This window comes from Ailuropoda melanoleuca, chromosome 3 (genome assembly GCF_002007445.2).
Source record: "Ailuropoda melanoleuca isolate Jingjing chromosome 3, ASM200744v2, whole genome shotgun sequence".
NCBI lineage: Eukaryota > Metazoa > Chordata > Mammalia > Carnivora > Ursidae > Ailuropoda > Ailuropoda melanoleuca.
The window spans coordinates 48,972,063-48,991,028 of record NC_048220.1 but is presented as its reverse complement, the minus strand read 5'-3'; the positions used below and the strand labels follow the sequence as shown (position 1 = coordinate 48,991,028).

The 18,966-nt window shown below is 46.4% G+C and overlaps 2 protein-coding genes across 5 annotated transcripts in view; one reads left to right on the top strand and one right to left on the bottom strand.

Moving 5' to 3' along the window:
* LOC117801514 overlaps positions 1–18,966 on the top strand; it is a 98,747-nt gene that overhangs the window by 16,939 nt on the left and 62,842 nt on the right. For 2 of the 3 annotated variants that reach the window (XR_004624095.1, XR_004624096.1), the window contains one exon: positions 10,451–11,293. Coding sequence is in view for 1 of the 3 variants with exons in the window: in XM_034656349.1 (XP_034512240.1) it covers positions 10,451–10,547; positions 11,071–11,161; positions 17,196–17,300 (293 nt within the window). In the remaining 2 variants the exon portion in view is untranslated. Of the gene's footprint in view, positions 1–10,450; positions 11,294–17,195; positions 17,301–18,966 lie in introns of those variants that run through there. The other variant, XM_034656349.1, reaches the window with a different exon arrangement.
* On the bottom strand, positions 10,021–18,960 carry TMEM171 (transmembrane protein 171). 2 transcript variants are annotated; one of them, XM_034656345.1, is made up of 4 exons: positions 18,825–18,960; positions 16,003–16,708; positions 11,996–12,137; positions 10,021–10,303 (listed from the first exon to the last, which is right to left on the bottom strand). In XM_034656345.1, exons 2-4 carry the CDS (start codon positions 16,637–16,639, stop codon positions 10,105–10,107), a joined length of 978 nt encoding a protein of 325 aa, XP_034512236.1. In that variant the 5' UTR covers positions 16,640–16,708; positions 18,825–18,960; the 3' UTR covers positions 10,021–10,104. The 2 variants fall into 2 exon arrangements, with proteins under 2 accessions (XP_034512236.1, XP_034512237.1); XM_034656346.1 differs by having other exon boundaries at positions 10,021–10,300.

Genomic DNA, 18,966 nt, shown 5'->3' with positions numbered 1-18,966 from the left:
ATTACCTTAAAAAAATAAATTGACCGTAGATACATGGGTCTACTTCTGGACTCTATTCTGGCCCATTGTGTGTCCTGTGCCAATATCACAATGATTACCAACGTGTTATAGTCGCTCTTGAAATCAGTGTATAAATCCAAATTTGTTTTTCTTTTCCAAAACTATTTTGAGTCTTCTGGTCCTTTACATTTTCATATAAATTTTGTATTAAGCTTCCCAATTTTTATTTTTTAAAATGCTTGTTGAGATGGTGATTGGGATGGTTTGAATCTATAAATCAGTGGGGGAAAACTGACATTTTAACAATATTGAGTCTTTCAATCCATGAACATGGAAAATCTGTCCATTTACTTGGAGCTCGTTTAATTTCTACAGTGTTTGGTCATTTTCGGTACACTGTGTGTATGGGTACACACACACATATATACATACATATATATGTGTGTGTATATATATATATATTTGTATATGCATTTATCTGAAACATTAATTTTTTTGACCTTGTAAATAATATTTCCTTTCCCAGTTGTTTGCACTAAAATACAGACATACAGTTGATTACTACATATTGACCTTGTGCTCTGCAACCTTACTAGGTATCCCTTTTTGGTTTTAGTAGCTTTTCTGTGGAATCCTGAGGATTTTCTATGTTCACACCCATGTTTTGGTTCTTTCTTTCCAATGTGTATGCTCTTTTCTTCCTCGCCTTTTGGCACTGGCTGGGACCACCACAGACTGTTGATTAGAAATGGTTGAAAGAAAACTTCCTTCCTTGTCTCTGATCTTAGGAGGGAAATATTCAGTCATTTACCAAGAAGTATGATGTAGAAAAAGAAAAAGATTCAGAAAAAACATTTTACAAAACTTAGAATCCATTCATGATTAAAGTTCCTGGTAAACTTGGACTAAAAAGTCAAAGGCATTTATGCTTGCTGTTTTCTTTGAAGATTGTTGAGTTTTGATTTCACGGATAGTTAATTTGTATGTGGATTAACTTGATTCTTGGAAGTCTTATTTTTGAGCTTTATTGAGGCTGATCTAGAGTAGCTAGTTAGCCATAATCCTGAGGTGTCAGCTTTCGGGTAGTCTACTCAAAGCCCTTGGTATTCAATGAGATCTTTCCATGCTGGTTGGTCCAAACTCAAGCATCTCCCAACTCTGCGTGAGCTCCAAAAGCTGTTATGTTTACAGCTCCATGGTAGCCTTTCTTTCAAGCTTTTGGCATCTCCCCCTAGACATGCAGAAGTTAGTGTTTAGCCAAAGACTGAGAGGGAATCCCATGGCCTGGAACTCTTTCTCTGGTTAGTTTCTTCCTCAAAAATATTCTGCTGTGGAAATTCCAGCTGCTTCAGACTCCCCCCTCCAATCACCTGTCTTGTCAGCTCTGTGAGACCTCTGAATTCTGTTTGAGTCCCCCTGTCTGGTTTGGGCAGTGCAGATGCCTCTGGTAGAAAACCTCGGTGATTGTAGGCTCACCTTGTTTGTTTCCTTTCTCTCGGGAACTCTACCCCTGTGCTGCCAATTATTTCATGTCTGAAAACAGTTATTTAATGTTTCATCCAGGGTTCTAGTTGTGTATGGCAGAATGTCTAGCCAGTACTACTTACTCTGTCATTGATGGAAACAGAAGACCACTGGTCTCTTAATTTAGAACAGGGCTCAGCACACTTTTTCTGAAAGGGCAGGATGGTAAGTATTTTAGTTTGCAGGCCACACTGTGTCTGTTGCAGTCATTTAACTATGTCAGCATAGCACAAAAGCAGCCACACACAATATGTAAGCTAATAAGCATGACAACGTTTCAGTAAAATTTTTTTTTACAAAAATAGACAACTGACCTGTAGGTCATGGTTTGGCAACCTTTGATCTAGAACAGTTCCTTTACCTCTTACCCCCTGTCATAGACTCTTTCAAGGGTCCACCCCAGTCATCTTACTGAATCCCCCAAATTCTTGGTTCAAGTAGTTATTTTCTGAAGGTATTGTGTAATACATTCCTTCATCCCCTGTATTTTCTGTAAGCTGCTAAGTAGGCCAAAAAGCCTTATGAGATTCAGGTTAAATATTTTGGGGCAATAATTTTGTCTTAGGTAATGCTGAGAATATTAGCTTTTGAGAAAGCTGCATCAAAGTCAGTGCAACTGTGTTTCATTCACTGATGACTTCACTCACTCCGCCATCCACCGTCCATCTATTGATGATCTGTGGTGCGGCCGCTCTTCGCCACGTGCAGTGCTGAGTGCCTCGAGGAGTCCAGCGATGTGGTCCGACCTGGCCTCGCTGGGGTGGGGCAGGACTGTTGGGGGACAGAAAAGCACAGTGCTAAAAAGCCAGCACCTCGCTCTGTCTTCCTGGGCCATTGTCAGAGGGCTCGCTTGATCTGAGGTAGTTATAAAAATCCAGATTCACCAGCCCCTCAGACCCAATGAGATAGAAAGAATCTCTTGGTGATATCCAGAAATCTGCATTTTTAACCAGTTCCATTGTTAAAATAGGTCAAAGGAAAGCAGACGTAATGAAAGTCCCCTCGTCAGGGGGGAAGCCCTCCACCGGGATGGAGGCTGCGTTTCCTCTGATTTACCACTGGGTCTACCAGAAAGACAGACATGCCTTGCAGCCCAGGGGTCAGGTGGTCCTCCAGGTAGAGGAAAAAAACCCCTTGTTCTCAGAGTCTGTGATGATTTAAAAATATCCACAATTCTTTGAGACCCCTTTGTTGAAAAGGTAGAAGTTAATGCCTCTCTCCTTGAGTGTGGGCCGGCCCTAGCGGCCTCCTTCTAGCAGATAGAATGGGGCAGAAGCGATGATGTTTGCCATCAAGACTAGACCCTCAAAATTGCTGCAGCTTCCTCTGGCTTTCTTTAAGATCCCTTGCTCTGTGGGAAGCCAGGCATCATGTCGTGTAGACACTCCAGCCGCCTTGTGGCTGTCCCCGTGGAGAGGAGCTGAGGTCTCCTGCCAGCGGCCAGCATCACTTGGCAGGCCCGTGCATGAGCGTGTCAGAAGTGGGCCAGAGAGAACTGTGGCCGTGGCTGACATCTTGACTGCAACTTCCTGAGAGACCGTGAGCCAAAACACCTCCACTGAATTGCTCCTGAATTTCTGACCCACAGAAATATGTGAGACAATAGATTTTTATTGTTGTTGTAAGCCTTTTGTTTTGTGATAGTTATGCCGCAGCAGGTAACTCTTACAGGGGCTTTGCGTGTAATCGAGTGCCGCTACTGAAAGGGCACCAGCGAGCCCCCTCGGCCACCCCAGTGGAGGCAACCAGCTTGAAAACGACACCGTGCAGGGCTCTGCATGCTTTCCTGTTTGACACATGTGTCATCTCAACTGGCTGCTGACCTTACAGTGAAAGTCCCAGGCAGAAACTTACACCAGGCTTCCAAAGAATCTGGACTTGGGACATCCACCCCCCGGGTGAACTATGTTTGGAGATGATGCCATTGCCCCTTCCTTCCCCACAGCATGTTCTTTGGAGACTTCTGTCTGAATGTAAGGCAGCTGGGCAGTCCCACTCCAGGCAGGGGAAACAGCTTTCCCAGTGTAGAGCCAGCAGCACATCTGGGTATCAAAACTGGCACCTTTATTCCATTAACACCCTGTTCTAACAAAACCAGCTGACTGTCCATGATTTTGAAAAATAGTAAGACAGTGTGCTGGTGCCAGAATACTCCAGTCAACGCAGTAGGGTCTGTGGAAAACAGTTAAAATGTAGGGAATCACCGGTACTTCTTGGTTTAGAGTGAGTTTGGGAAGGAGGGAGCAAAGTACAGTATTCTGGTGATTTCTTGTTGGTTTCAGTTTGTATTTGACATCTCTCCAGAAGGTAAGAGTGAAAAGTGACTTTGCTTGCCTCCACAAAGATTTGAGTTAATTTTTTTTTTAATTAGACGACAACTTAGGAAATAATGGGCAAAATATATGAACAGTTCACAGAAAAGAAGATTCGAAAGGCTCTTAATATTTGAAAAGATTCCTGATTTCACTCATAAAAAATGCAAATTAAAACTGCCCTGGACTAGGATCTCTCACTTATCCAATGGGCAAAAATCCAGAAGTTGGATTTGGATAACACTCTCTGTTGTTGAAGTGGTAAGGAAATAGGCACTTGCATATGTTGCCAGTTAGAGTGTAAGACGGCCCACACCCTATGGAGGAGCAGTTGGCAATCTCTGTCTCAATTACATCCTCATTTCCCTTTTAAAGTGGCAGTGTCACGCAGAGTTGGCACTGAACATAGACCTTGTCTCATCAGAAACAACATAAGCACAAGGTTATTCACTGTGATATTATTTATAATATTAGAAGATTAGAAACAACCTAAATGTCCATAATTAGACGAATGGCTGAGCAAACGGTATATTTACACAATGGGGTGCTATGTAGCTATATCAAAAAATGAGAAAGATCTCTATCTATGGAGTCATTATCAAGAGATAGTATTAGATGAAAAAAGCAAGGTGCAGAGCAGCATATACTTGTGTGTGTGTGTGTGTGTGTGTGTGTATGTGTGTGTGCCCGTGTGTAAGTATGTATACACATGCCCATAAAATTAGTAGATTATATACTGTATCCTACATATTAGTATGTATGTTGCAATGTATATTAGTATTCATATATAAAATTATATACATTATATAATATATATTGTAAAATGTACATATCAAAAAAACACCGGGAGGTACAACTGAAACTAATAAAAGGAATGATGACTTAGAGGGGTAGATGGGACAGGGTAGAGGAGTAAAGGGTGGAACCATCCTTTATGTACACCTTTTAATATAGTATATGTTTTATGTATTCAAAATGAAATTAAATTGGGGTGGCTGGGTGGCTCAGTTGGTTGGGTTCAGACTCTTGATTTTGGTTCAGGTCATGATATCAGGGTCGTGGGATCGAGCCCCATATTGGGCTCCATGCTCAGTGGGGAGTCTGCTTGGGATTCTCTCTGTCTCTCTCCCCACCCCTCCCCTTGCTCTCTCTCTCTCCCTCTGCCCTGCTCATGCTCTCAATCTCTCACTCACTCTCTCTGAAATAAATAACCTTAAAAATTTTTAATTTAATTTAAAAGCAAAATTAACCTTAATATTTAAAAAAATGGGGATAAATGACCCTAACTATATATCAGATTAGTAATACAGAGAAAAATAATTATTTAAGTGACTTCCAAAGTACTACTCTAAGTTTACATTTGGGCTTAATGAAATATATTTTAAGGATTCAAAAAACTTCAAAAACTTTTTTACTTTACTCCATAATTTTATTAGTAGTAATATTGAATTACAGTTCAAAGGGAGAAAGAATCCCAAAGCCAGCAGCCTACTATGGAAAGAGGAGACACTTATAGGAGCTAGACTGCAGTTCTAGTCCTTTCCAGGGCTGAAAGGCACCCCAGAAACAGGCCAGTGTGGGAACGGAGCAGTGACCTGCCCATGGCCACATCTAACTGGGCATTACAATCCCTTTGCAGTGCACAGGTGTGAAAGACACAGGCCTCGTGAAGGATGTCAGGCTCTGCCAGACTACACCCATTGGACCTGTAATAACTTGTCACTTCTCATAGAGTGGCAGGGAGGAGACACAGCAGGGAAGCAGTTTGGCCTGGCCTTGCACCTGTCAGAGCTGGGCTTCGGTCCCAACCCTGCAGGTTCCCCCTTGTCCCCAGAGAGAGCAGCAGTGTGGGGGACTCTGCTCCTGGCAACTTCACTGCCTGAGCATTATGATGGAGGGGAAAGTTTCAGAGCTTGAGAATGAGAATCTTGGAGGCAAGTTAGTGACTAAGGACCTTTGAATAAGTGCCCTTTGAGTGGTTGGGCACACAATAGCAGTGCCCACCAGCCCACCCTACCCAACTTCTGGCCACTTCAGGCCCAAGCAGCCTCCAGAAAGCAGACAGAGTAGTGAAATCACTGTATTTCCAGCACTGACCCCATCTCAGCCCCCACACCCTGCAGCAGGGAGAGGCACTCCCCTGAGTGATGTGAGGGACAGATACCATTTTCAAGCAATCACATGCTTCACCCAGCCGGAATTTCCCCCCGTCCCCACAAAGCATTTCTTACTAGGGAAAGCTTCATCCAAGCCTCTCCTTTGTTCCTGTTGTGGTCCTCGGGTCAGTGGCAGCGTACTCCAAGAATCCAAGGTATGCCGGATCCCAGGAGGGCTTGTGGCATGAAGTAGACAGACCACGCATGGTTCCCCACCAACGGTCAGAGGACATTTCACTCCTCTGGCTCTCCTACCCTGCAGCGTGCTTCCCAACTTCTCCCTCCTTTGGAGAAGTTCCTACACCAGACGCTCAAGGAGCAGGGTTTCCTGTTCCCAGGGTGGCAGCAGGTGGAGCCCAGCCCAGCACTCTGACCGGGGGAGCTCTCCTAACTGACCCTTCAGAGGCTGAGAAGCACTGGGAGGAAGGAACCCTCATACTCTTCTCATACTTTTTCCCACTTGGATATTTTCAAGCATTTTCCATTTCAACCTGAACAACACTTTCCTCCACTCTGCCTTGTTTGGACAAACATCATCGATGTTCCCAGCTGTAGGCACCCAGCGATCCTGACTGCTTCCAACACAAAGAAGCGAAGGTAGAACCATGCCTTCCCTAATAAATGAGTTCAAGGTCCCCCAGTCTGGAAATACAGTAGGACTCCCATATGAAGGAGTCAAGGGCCTCTGACTTGGTTTCCCCATGCCTTCGGGGCTGTCTCCTGCATCACTGACAGAGCTGCTTGGAAGGCTGGACTGGTGAGGTGAAGTCCCCGTCAACACTGAGGCGCTGACGGTAAACCCACATCCTTCCCTTAGGACCCTTAGCACAGGCTGGTTGTCTAAACAGGCCTCTCTGGAAGGCCTAGAAGTCACAGGGGGCTCATAATCCCAGATAATCCAGCCTAATGGCATTGCCTCTGCAGTTTCTATTGTCCCCCCTAGGCAGTGTTTCCTAGGTTCCCAGATGATAAACACTACTCTCCTGGAGATTTGGATTTATTGGCCCAGTCTGGAATGGAACCCAGGATATTAACTTTTTCAACAATTAATACTGGTTCTTATCATTGTGGACCCTCACATATCCTGCCAGACTACTGTCTGTCTTCTGCCCGCCTAAGGCCACCTTCTGAGGTTCACTTCCTATCTTTAGATCCATTCCTTTCCTATGACCTGCCCTGGAATGGTGCCTCCCTTCTGGGGCCACCCGCCACCTGCCTGGCCTCATTCCTCTGCAAAGCAACCATATCAAAGGCCAACAGTCACATCACACCAGGATGTCCCAGAGACCTTGCCCCACCCCACTGCAGCCTCTCAGGTGGAAACTGGATGACCACATCCTTGCTTCCCCCTCAGCTCTCATCCTCTGAAAACACACTTCCCTTGGCCTGTTACATTCCCTCTTAGCTTATAAACTGAAGAAATGGCAAAGGGACTTTGCCTAGTCCAACATTTGCTTTCATTTCAGTAGAATTGGTTGATTGAGTTAGTTCACTTAATGGCCCCAGGAGAGGACAAAGAAGTCACAAGAACAGGTTTTCATGGCATGCAGGCAGTGTGGAAACACAGTACCTGGTGTGGGTTGTCCCACCTGAACTTGCAGAGCTTATCACTGTTTTCCATAAGGTGGCTATCACACCTCCCAGCACCACAGGAGGGAAATCGGGAATAAGATTTTCTATGCTACTGATGAGAATGTTTAGGTCTTCAAAAACGAGTAACACAAGATGTTCTATGTGCTTAGTCACTAGAGAAATGGAAATGAAAAACAGAATGAGATACCATTTCATGCTAACTAGGATTGCTATAGTAATGATGATGGTGATGATGACAGAAAACAAGTGTGGGTGGGGCTGTCGAAGAATCGGAACTCTCATACACTGCTGTGGGAATGGAAAAAGATATAACCTCTGTGGGCAACAGTTTTCATTTCCTCAAAAACTTGAAGTTAGCATATGGTCCAGGGATTCCATTCCCAGGTGTACAACCAAAAGAATTAGAACAGCCCCTCCAATAGATGCTTGTACACGAATGTCCATAGCTGCGCTCATCAGAACAGCCAAAAGTGGGCACAACCCAGATATCCACCAACGGACAAATGAATAAACTGTGGCCCATCCATGCAACAGAATATCACTCCGCTCTAAAAAGCAAGGAAGTACTGATACGTATTATGATGATAAATCTCAAAAACATCATGAAATACCTGGAAAAGGGAAATCTACAGAGACAGAGCAGATGGGTGGTTGCCAAGGGGGAGAGGGAGGGAGGCAATGGGGAGTGACTGTTTAATGGGCTTTCTTTTGGGATAATGAAATATTTTGGAATCAGATAGAGGAGGTGGTTATAGAACGTTGTGAATGTACCCAGTGCCCCTGAATTGTTCATCTTAAAATGGTTTACGTTATATGAATTTTGCCTCAATTAAAAAAAATTGTTAACACATACGAAGGAAAAATCAAGTAACAGTCCACCAGTAGGTTTTCGGAACCTGTCACCCTTTGCCAGAACCTTGATAGGTCTAGGATGCATCTTCCAATACTAAATGATTTGCCCCAGCTCTGCCACCTGTGACTTCAGTCCTGCACTAAACATCTTCATGCAGGAACCTCTTGCAATGCCTGGCTCCATCAGGTTCCAGCTGCTCAACACCACAGGCACTGACAGAGGTTGGCTAGACTTCCCTCAACAGAAGGTCAGGCTTACATCTAAGAATTTCTAACTGCATTTTAATTTTATTAGCATATAAAGGTAAAATAGTTACAAACCCCAGCTTTTAGCCATTGAAAGGTCTTGGTTATAGAGGGGAACTAAATGTTTAAAACTAAGTCAGTCTATCTAGAAATTTCAGCTTAATCATTTTAAACAAATAACAGAAGGAAGCGGTGATAATCTACCCTTTGTTCTAATTTTAAAATGTGAATAATTAACCTTCCAGGGGAAAAAAAACCCAGAATTTTAAAAGCAGTTCAATCCAATAAATGTCCAATTCAGAGACAGCTCAGTGGGGCTTGTAGAGACTGCTTCCTGTGATTTATTGTGGTGGCAATTCCCATGGAATCAGTCATTACTTCGGTCAAACTACCGGAGCATTAACGCCCTTAAGTTCTGCTTTTAAGAACTTAACTTCTGGGTAATACAGATTTTTATAGGGGTTATGGCTTGTGCAAAGGCATAAAAAGTTCACATTTTTGCTACATCACATTGTGCTATCAACAATGCCGTCACTACAGATTTTCATTTTCTAAAAGTCAGTTTCTCCCAGGTAGAACTGCTAATACTTAGCGATTATTTCTGGTTTATATCTAGAATTAAATACTTACCATGGTGACCAACTCTGCAGAAGCTCTTGTGCATCAGTAGCCTTATGAGAATAAGAGCTGGTGATCCACGCCGTCAGGCACCAGGACATAATAACAGGCACCTCCTTCCCGAACCTCTCCAGGGGAATTGAGTTATCCCAGGAATCCAAGAAATCTCTTTTCTGAAAGTGTCGCTTCACAGTAAGGAGGTTCCCGGATATCAGTGTGCTGAAACTGCCCCAGTGTAAAAGGCCTAATTACCTTCTTGCAAAATGAAAGAAAGAAAGGGGACTAGGAGAGGAGGAAGAAGGAAGAGAGGGAGAGGGAAGAAAAGAAGAAGAAGAAGAAATAATAAAGAAATGAAGAGAGTAATCTAGTTGCTCTTCCCCGGAAGCAGTTAACATTGGAAACAGAACGGATCAGGCTGAACATGAACAGCTGCCTCTGGTCAGCCTTTGAACAGCACAGGGTAGGACTTCCAGAACCCACTGCATGGGTTCAAAACCCAACCTCACCACTTAGAAGCAGTGTGACCTGGAATAAGTTAATTAGCCTCTCAGAGCCTTTGTTTCTTCACCCACCACTTCGAATATAGCAGGTCTCAGCGAGAGAACCAGCTTATGGGCAGGCTGGAGGCACATGGCGTCTCCCGTGGTCCACAGTACGCTTGATCCAGGACATTCGCTCCTAATCCTGATGCTGCAATACCAGGGAAATCAGAACAGAGCTGATGCCATTGTATTTTTTATTAAAAAAAACAAATTAAATAAAATAGTGATCAATTTATATAAAATGGAACTGGAGTCCACAGTTCACGGTGGGGAAGGCTCAGAAGATGGAGACGAGGTTATGGTTGCCGCCATTTCTTTTTCTTCATATCTGGGAGGCAGTTCAGAGGAGAGATGTGGAGTGATTGAGATCTCAGAGGACAAAGCAGTCCCAGAAATGGTATATATAGATTCACGATCTCTCTCGGAGGCTGCGCCTTGGTCCTCAGGAGTTGGGGTCCTACTAAAAAGAAGGGAGAACAGAAAGGGAAGAGAGGGGGATAGTAACGCACTGTAAATACAAGATTCTTTTCAAAGGTTTGATTAAATGTGTTTAGGAGCATGTGCAAGGGTGTAAGGAATAATTTCTTCCCTATTCTACTTCTTACAGATATGCCTTGATTCCTTGCCCTTCCTCCTTAGAGCTGACTGTCACATTAAGAGAGTCTCAGCCCATTGCTGTTTCCCTGTCATTGAGAAGGCACGAGGTAGGAACATGTCCTTGCCCTCCAAACAGAATATGCACACGCAGAGTTACTGTTCTCTACCGTTCTGTCTTTGGAGACAACTAACGTGAGGTAGACAAACTTAAACGAAGAGAAAATTAAATCCATAAGTCAAAAATGTGAAGGGAAGCAAGAAAGCATCCCGGTGACTGGCATGGGCTCTAGCAACAGGCCGACCTGCCTCTGAATCACCACTCCACTGCTTCCCAGCTGTGTGATCCTGGGAGCAAGTTATTTCACCCCACTAAGCCTCAGTCTCCTCATCTGTAAAATGGGGACAATAAGAGTGCCATCTCGGCTACCCAGGAGAATTACATGAGAGAATGCAAGTAAAGCCACACCGTGGCACACAGAAATCATGGTAGTAGCAAGTAGGAGCTTGTTTTAAGTTAATAGACATTTATTTAGGGCTTGGGGAAGTTCATCACTGGAGAAAAAAATACAAAAATTCACTAACAGAATTACACAAATGTCCAGAACCTAACCTCCCCCTTCATCCATGCAGGACAATCCCTATGTCCGTCTCTGTCTGGATCTCTGGCCCACTACCCTCTGCAGTGCAAGAAGAACGTGTGCCTTAAATCAGGAATGACCAGGTAAGGTGGCGCCCATTGCCAGCATTCTCTCCGGGTCCCTTGGGTCCTACTTCTCAGTGTCCATAGAAGTCAGTCCCCCAGCCGGTTAGGCTGCCGCCAGCCTCTCCACATGGTGAGCTGTAGCGGTCAGGGCTAGTACCCACGGCGCGGGCTCTGAAGCCTTCAGCTGCATCCCTCTGCCTCAAGGGAAAGCACTTCGATTTATGTTGTTTAATCTGACCCCAGCTATGCCTCCTAATTTGTGGCATATGGGGAGCATGGGGGACGAGGGTGTGAATCTTAGATTTCTCTTCATTCAATCTGAGGAGGCTCTGAGGCCCAGGGAACAACTTCAAATTGAGAGGAGAAGCCCAGCTTGGTCAGGTCAGGGAGCAGGCTATCAGCCAGTCATCCGAGTACCTCCATGAGATACTGAAACCCTCTGTACCTGCTGGAGGTCCCCTAGGACCCCCACGGCTCCCCGTGATCAAAAGTGCAACACCTAACATAGCAGGGGGCCTCCCAAGCCCTGCTCCGGTGCTCAGTCTGGCTAATAGAGTGTTAAACGTTTGAGGATCACCCCTGCCTGGGCTCCATAAAGATGCCTGGAGGAGGCTCTGTATTTAACCCGGCATAACCACTTCTGTAACTTTTAATGTATATGCTGCCCAACGTTTCCTGAAAGGTACTCTCAATATTAAGGCAATGATTCTGACATAATGCCAGCAAAAAAGGTACTCACACTCTAATGTTTATTCCTGTACCACAGCCTTAAAGGCAATTTGGCCTGAGTTCAGGCACAGGCCTGCGAAAGTTAAACATGCCCACTCTTGAAGTTCAAATGCAAGGTCTTACCCATAGTTAAAAATACTGTCATACGAAGGTGGGTTTTCATTTGGAAGCAAACCATTAGCCCCAGGACTCGGAGCCACCGTGGAAGCTGAAGACTCGGGAAAGTAGGGTGGTGGCGGGGGTGGGAATATGATCACGGCATCACCTAAGGAAACACAAGTTTTCATTGAGGACAGGTGAGTAATAAATGCAAGCACATTAGGGAGAGTTAAATAAATTAATTACATATCTGGTCCATGAATATAAAAGGTCAAAACACCTGTGCTAACTCCAGAATTTAAAAGTGGGCCTATCAGATTCACAGAGAGGGAGCGCGGAGGTTGCCAGGGGCTGGGGCAAGGCAGGGGGATTCGAGTGAGTGCTTAATGGCGGCAGTTTCTCTTTGATGATGAAAAACTTCTTGAACTTGATCGTGATGATGGCTGCAGAACTCTGCGAATGTACTTAATGTCACTGTCCACTGAAAAATGCTTAAAATGGTAAATTTTATGTTACACATACTGTACCACAATTTTTTCAAACAGTGGGCCAGGATTTTCCTAGTAAGTCTGAGCTCAAGCATTTCTGTGAGGCATCTGCTTCCTTGGAATGCCTCCTCCTGCAAAACCTTTCTCGTTCTCAACCTGAATTTTAAGTCTCAGCCCTTAGCAGTTAGATCAAGTGCCTGTTCCTTCATGCAGTTTTAGCCTCTGAACAAATGACAACAAGCGAGGCCACAGCCCATCTCTGTTACTGCCACAGCAGTGCTGTACACTCTTACAGGGGATTTCTCCGCCAACATTTCACCCAAGAGAAAGTCACCCTCAAAGAAAAGCTTGGGGTTTTTTGTTTTCATCTTTTTTTTCTTTTTGCATTTCTTTTGCTGCTGTTCACTCCAGAATAATCCCATGTTTTGGGGAGGAGGAACAGACACCAGACACAAACTCTCATGTGTCCTCCAATTCCAATACACAAGGCACCACGTGAGTTGCCCAGAATATTCTAGACATGTGGCAGCACCACTCCATAATGGTTTGACGGCAGCCTCGGATAAGCTGGCAGCACCAAATGACAGCTGGGGAAGAATGGAGGAGAAAGGACTGTAATTCACTGCGAGGAGGCAAGCCGTTTGTCCCGGCAACATGACGCTCGTCTAGGTAAAGCACAGGATTCTTTAGCGCTACCAGGGTGCCATTTGCCAATCCACCAACCCAGCGTGGCCCTGGGCGAGTGATTTGACCCCACAGGCCTCAGCCACCACATCGGTGAATCGCAGGCCATCCGTAACCGTACCTGCCTCAGAGGTCAGGCAGGAGTACTGGAGGCGCGAGTGGTGGTTACAACAGTGCTGGTCACGGAGCCAACGCTCGCAGCAGCAACACGCCTGCAAGGGTGCTTTCTGCACAAGCCGTCGCCAGCAAGTGGCACAGATTGGCATGTCTGACGGAACCCTCCCAGCTGGCAGCCCATCTCCTCGCTGTCTCAGTGGCTTCCACAGAGGGGACGTAGCCCTTCCGAAAATGTGTGAGCTCTTTCTCTCCTTCTACTAGCACATGGCCACGAGAGCTTACGGTATATACCGCTCACCTAAACCTGATAACATCTAATGGTTATCTTGGGCTTCTCATTTAGTTTTTTCACGCGTCTTGGTAGGTTAGAGGAAGTAAGGTCNCTTACGGTATATACCGCTCACCTAAACCTGATAACATCTAATGGTTATCTTGGGCTTCTCATTTAGTTTTTTTCACGCGTCTTGGTAGGTTAGAGGAAGTAAGGTCGATTGTTTACTTTATGACACAGTGTAGAACAAAGGAGCTGGGAATAAGCCTCTAGAGCAGGCCAGTCACCTCTCCAAGGCAAACAAGGAAGTGCTCCGAGTCACCAGCTGTCTCTGAGCCTTGTGAGGCCTCTGCCCATCAGTTCCCCGCCCTCCAGAGCCCTGCAACCTTCTCTCCCTGAAAGCAGTCCCATCCCCCCTGGGTTTCCCTTTCACTGTGTCCTGCAGGACTTGATGCCCTCTGAGTTGACAGCAGACATCCCTCAAGGGAGGGCTGTCTCATGCCCCTGCTTGTGTGTCCAGGACCCAGCGCTGAGTGTGCCCACAGTAGGGATATCACGCATCTGGGGAGGAGGGGATTCCATTCTGGGAACAGCTGAATTCTGGAACTTAGCCAAGAACTGCCTCTCATCACCCCAACCCTCATAAGGCAGAATTGACCATTGATAGTGTCTAGGTTCTTATCAATTAGGCTAAAAGGCACGATTTCTAAAGGAGAGAAAAACAAGGAGTTAGGCTGCCAGACTTTCACAGGTTTGATGGAACTTAAAGGGTTAAACAGAAAAGATTTTACACGATGGAGGATGGAGTGCCAACATCAGGAGGAGAACCCCCCCCAAGTCACTATGTCCCAGCACCAGCAGCCCTGCTTTCTGCTGCCCCCCAATTCCGGCCATCAGGAGGGAGGAGAGCGTCAAATGAGTGTATTAACTTGTCCCCACTGTGTTCCCCAAAAGGACTGAGCACGTCTATAACGTAGGGCAAGCCCTTTCGTCCTGTAACAGCTACCCTCGACACTCGGGGGAGGATGAAACCAGCAGAAACAGAATGTTAGCCATGTGCCCAGAAGCCCTCCCCGGTGTTCTGTGGGGGCCATAGTCAATGTGTGCCCCCGCCTGGGTTTGGAGCCCGGCTCTGCTACTTCCTCATCTACGACCTTGGCAAGATAGGTGATATCCTTGTGCCTCAGTTTCTTCATCACTCACAAGGGGATAGTAAGAGTATCTGCCTCATTGGGTTGTCGTAGGTGTGAACAAATTTGACAGAGTAGTCCCTTGAAGGGCCTTGAAGTAGGCCCATATCTGTGTTAGCTGCTATTAATATATAACTAATATCCATGTGGTCACCGTAAATACATAAATACACAAATAGTAGCCTGGGAGTTTCAACCACGGCTCCAGGATTGGTCTGTAAATCCATTTGCCCTTGTTCGCCAAGGCCAGTGCCACGCAAGGCTGGCAGTCCAGGGAATTCCCCCAGCGAGTAGCGCTTCCTGCAGCAGACAGCCCCAAACATGAGAAACATCTCATTCACCACTTTCCTCTTCTGTTCCCCCCCATGGTTTCTGCCCCATAATGCTCTATGCCTGGCCTTTTAGGTGTCACAGCCCTGACTTCAGAGCTTTACCCTTTCAAAAGTAGGAGATTGAAAAAAAAAAGTGACTTTCAAAAATGAGCAGCAATGGGGTTTCTCGTTGGTTGTGTGAAACTGAGGCCAAAGCCCCTAATGTTGTGCTGGAGGGGGCTGACTCCAGGAAATAGTAATCCATCTCTTCTGCAGAACCCAGAGAATGCAAAAGACATTTCTCAGCACGTTTCATCATTATCTGTGCCACTATTTCCAAACTTTGCCTCCACCGTGATGCCAAGGTTAAAGTTACAGAAAATGGAGAACAACGTGGGAAACAGTGTGGAAAGCCCCCAACCCCCAAAACACAGAAGATCCACGGACTTGGGGCAGTCAGAATCCTAGAATGTTAGTGCTGGAAGGAATCTTAGCAATGCGATGCTCATTTTCTAGATACATAAACTCAGGCCAGAAGGGGTTAAGGACTCACGGAGGACAGCCAGCCAGCCAGTGACCACCAGGGATGAGAATCTGCATGTCCAACACAAAGTCCCCTAGCTTTCAAGTCATTGGGCGGGTCTCTAATGCGACAGAAGGCTCCCAGGCTATACTAGCACTTTCACTCACTTTCCCCTTCATTTGCTCTGTGACCTCAGTCAAGGTCATGACTTAACGTCCCAAAGCTTTTGCTCAATTGTAAGGAATTGCTGGGAGGAGATGATGTGGACAAGGATTCTTACAGGGCTTAGCACAGCAGCCGTGCTGTGCGTGTGTGCGCATGCGTGCGTGTATGTGTAAGAGGGACAGAGAAAAGAGAGAATCTGGGCCAGACCCGAGGACAACCCAGCGAAGCCCTGATGCCACAGCCACTGTGATGTGAGCGTGCCCACGAACAACAGCCACGTACCTACAGTGACCTGGACGGGCTCCGTGCTCTGCATCTGTCTGTCTTCGCTTTCGGAGGCATCCTGGCCCTCATTCAAGTTGTTTCTCTTAACATGGGCAACCACAAAGAAACACAGTCCCATGAGCACAATCAAGGGCCCCATGATCTGCAGGGACAGGAATCCACAGATCTGGGGCTCCACGTCGGCCGTGTCTGTCTCATTCAGTGGTTCCTGCGCCCAGTCTGAGCCGCATCCAGGAACCCAAATGCCCAGTATGCTGATGAGCATGCCACTCGTCAAGAACAGAAACCCGAAGATCAGACACTGGGCAAACTGGCGGCTCTCTCCACAGATGAAGGCTCGGTCAGGGTCCGCCTGACTGCCCCGCAGGCGCCCCTCTCGGAGCTGAAGTCGCGCCCGAGAGCGGGCCAGGATCACAGCCCCGAGCCCCACTGCGGCACAGGCGGGCCCCGCGACCTTCAGCACCATGCTGCAGTCTGGGAAGATTTTGTACTGGCATGCCTGGAACCCAAAGATGGAGAGCAGGACTCCCACACACAACAGGATGGCACCAAAGACAAAAAGGAAGAAAATGAGCTTGCTGACACGCCTGTCCCGCTGGACCCCGTCTGGCTCAGCAGCAGCTACAGGAGACATGGCCAGAAGAGGCCCCTTCCCCAGAATCGGGCAGGATGGATTTCCTTCCCTCCAGTGGTTCCAACAGCTCTGAAAATACAACCAAACACCAAATTAAAGTGGGCACAGGTGTTCCTGACCCGCCCTGGCCATTTTAGAAATCACACCAGGATGAAATCATAGGGAACAGAACTTGATGCAAGTGATACACTGTGGAACAATGAGCTGGTTTATGAGTCAGAAGCACTGGCATTCAGAAACTCCTGAATATGTAATTTTCTGAAGATATTCAAGAAGAGGAAATGCAATTACCATATACCTAAGAGGATCTTTAAAAAAACAAAACCCATACAAGAGAAGTAACTGGGTGTGGCTTTTCCTGTTATGAGTGTTCTCCGGGGGCAACAAAACAAAACAAAACTAAACAACCCCCCACCCCAAAACAGTGGTGAGTAAGGGAAGAACCACTGATATTATTTCTGATTTACAGACATTACACATTTCATCACAGCTGCTCTGAGCATTTCCGAGTCGATAAATTTTCATTCAGTAACTAACTTTCCACTTCCTATTTTAGACTGTGGCAACTTTCCATTCCCCTGCTTTCTTCTAAGGCTAGGACACCTGCAGGAGGCCCAAGTTCAGCCGTTTCCACTGAAGGGGAAGGCAGTTCAGGAACACGGTGAGTTTGGGGGATTTTAAGTTAACTCTGTCAAAATGTTGACTCTTGAGTTCTCACACAAGCACTGGGGCTGCCCGGGCCTGGAACCCTGGGCCCCAGCTGACTGGGCCGGGGTGACCCAGGGGAGTCTGGCACAGCACGTCAGGCAGAGCCTTGTCTCCCAGGTGTGCAGGCGGCCTCTCAAGAACCCTCCTCCAAGGTGCCTCTCACTTCCACAAAAAGGTTTAGGCTCAGTTAAAAATAAGCAGCCGATTAAATCACCAGTTACAAAGCACGAAAAATAACAGAACTTGACTTTGAAGGAAGACTGTGAGATCACGTGGGAAAGCACCTCCCGCAAGGTCACCCAAGCAATATGCTGCTATTACCATATATTAAGTGTACCTGAATCAGTTGTTAATAGCTGTCTAGTGTATGCAGATTGACTGTATTATTTTAGTTATCTTGTCTGACTCTCATGAGTGGTATATTTTACCAGGATCCTTCAAGTTGGGGCACTGGAAAAGACAACCGAAGTGTGAAGACCATTTTTACTTGCTCAAGGAAAGAACTTAAAATATTTTGTGCCATTTGTATCCATGATCACATGAAGGAGCTCAAGATTGAGGCTGTAAAGCCAGGCGGTCCTGACAAACCCAAGTCATGTCCAAGGAGGGTCGGTTTAAGTAAAACAAATAGCTGGTCTTATACTAGGAAGTACTTTTCCAGGAAAAAGTGCAATAGAATCAGAAGGAAGTTGGAGAAAGAAGGAAATCTAGGAGGGAAATAGCTTCCATTTTAAACCTGGACAAACTATATTTATGAAGCTGGAATAAGCTGAGAAAAACGCTTAAAGAAAATATTGTACCAATTTATAAAACAGAAATCTGAATCATGTAATCTCTTTTGCTGGTTCCAGAGATAAGGGTGATTCTCTGTTACAAATTCATTGAATTCCTGGTACCTTCAATTCTGAAGCGTCACCAGGCTTCAGATGTCTTAAGGCGAATTCCCCAAATACTAGTAAAGTAAAAAGAAGCCTAAAACTGGATCTGTAGCTCTTATCTATGGACAAGTGGACTAAACACCTGCCATATGTGTTAATCCCTCAACCATAATTGCGTGTGGGTGGTCAAGTCTGTCTGTCTCCTACATGCATTCACGAACGGACACAAAGACATCTACACTAACATAAAATTAGACCTTTTCCAAATACCAGCCTACATTTAATTTAATTTCCCCAAAGCCAAATCCACCTCTCCACCACTGTTTTCCAAAGGCCATTTCCAAATCAGCAGCATCTCACCATGCCCAAGGCTCTGCTGGGTTTGGGGATCGAGGTAAAGACAGCCCAAAGGCTTTTATAAGGAATCCTTTCCCCGGTTTCAGGGAGCCCGAGCGGCTGGGCTTGCGGCTCCCACCCCCGTAGATTCAGCTCAGGGTCCTCCGCGCCCGCGCCGCTCCCCGCACCAAGACGTGGCCGCGAAAGCGCCGCGCCCGAGGCCGCGCGGGAGTGCCGAGAAGCGCGGGGACCGCAGCGCTCACCTGAGCCTTCGTCCTGCGTGCGCGCTGCCTGCGCCTGGGCGCGTCCCGGGAGCTTGGCGCCGCCTCGGGGTCCGCGCTCCGCGGGCTGGCGCTGGCCGTGGGCACCCGGCTGGGCGCGGCCTCCCTGTGGCGGCCCGCACCG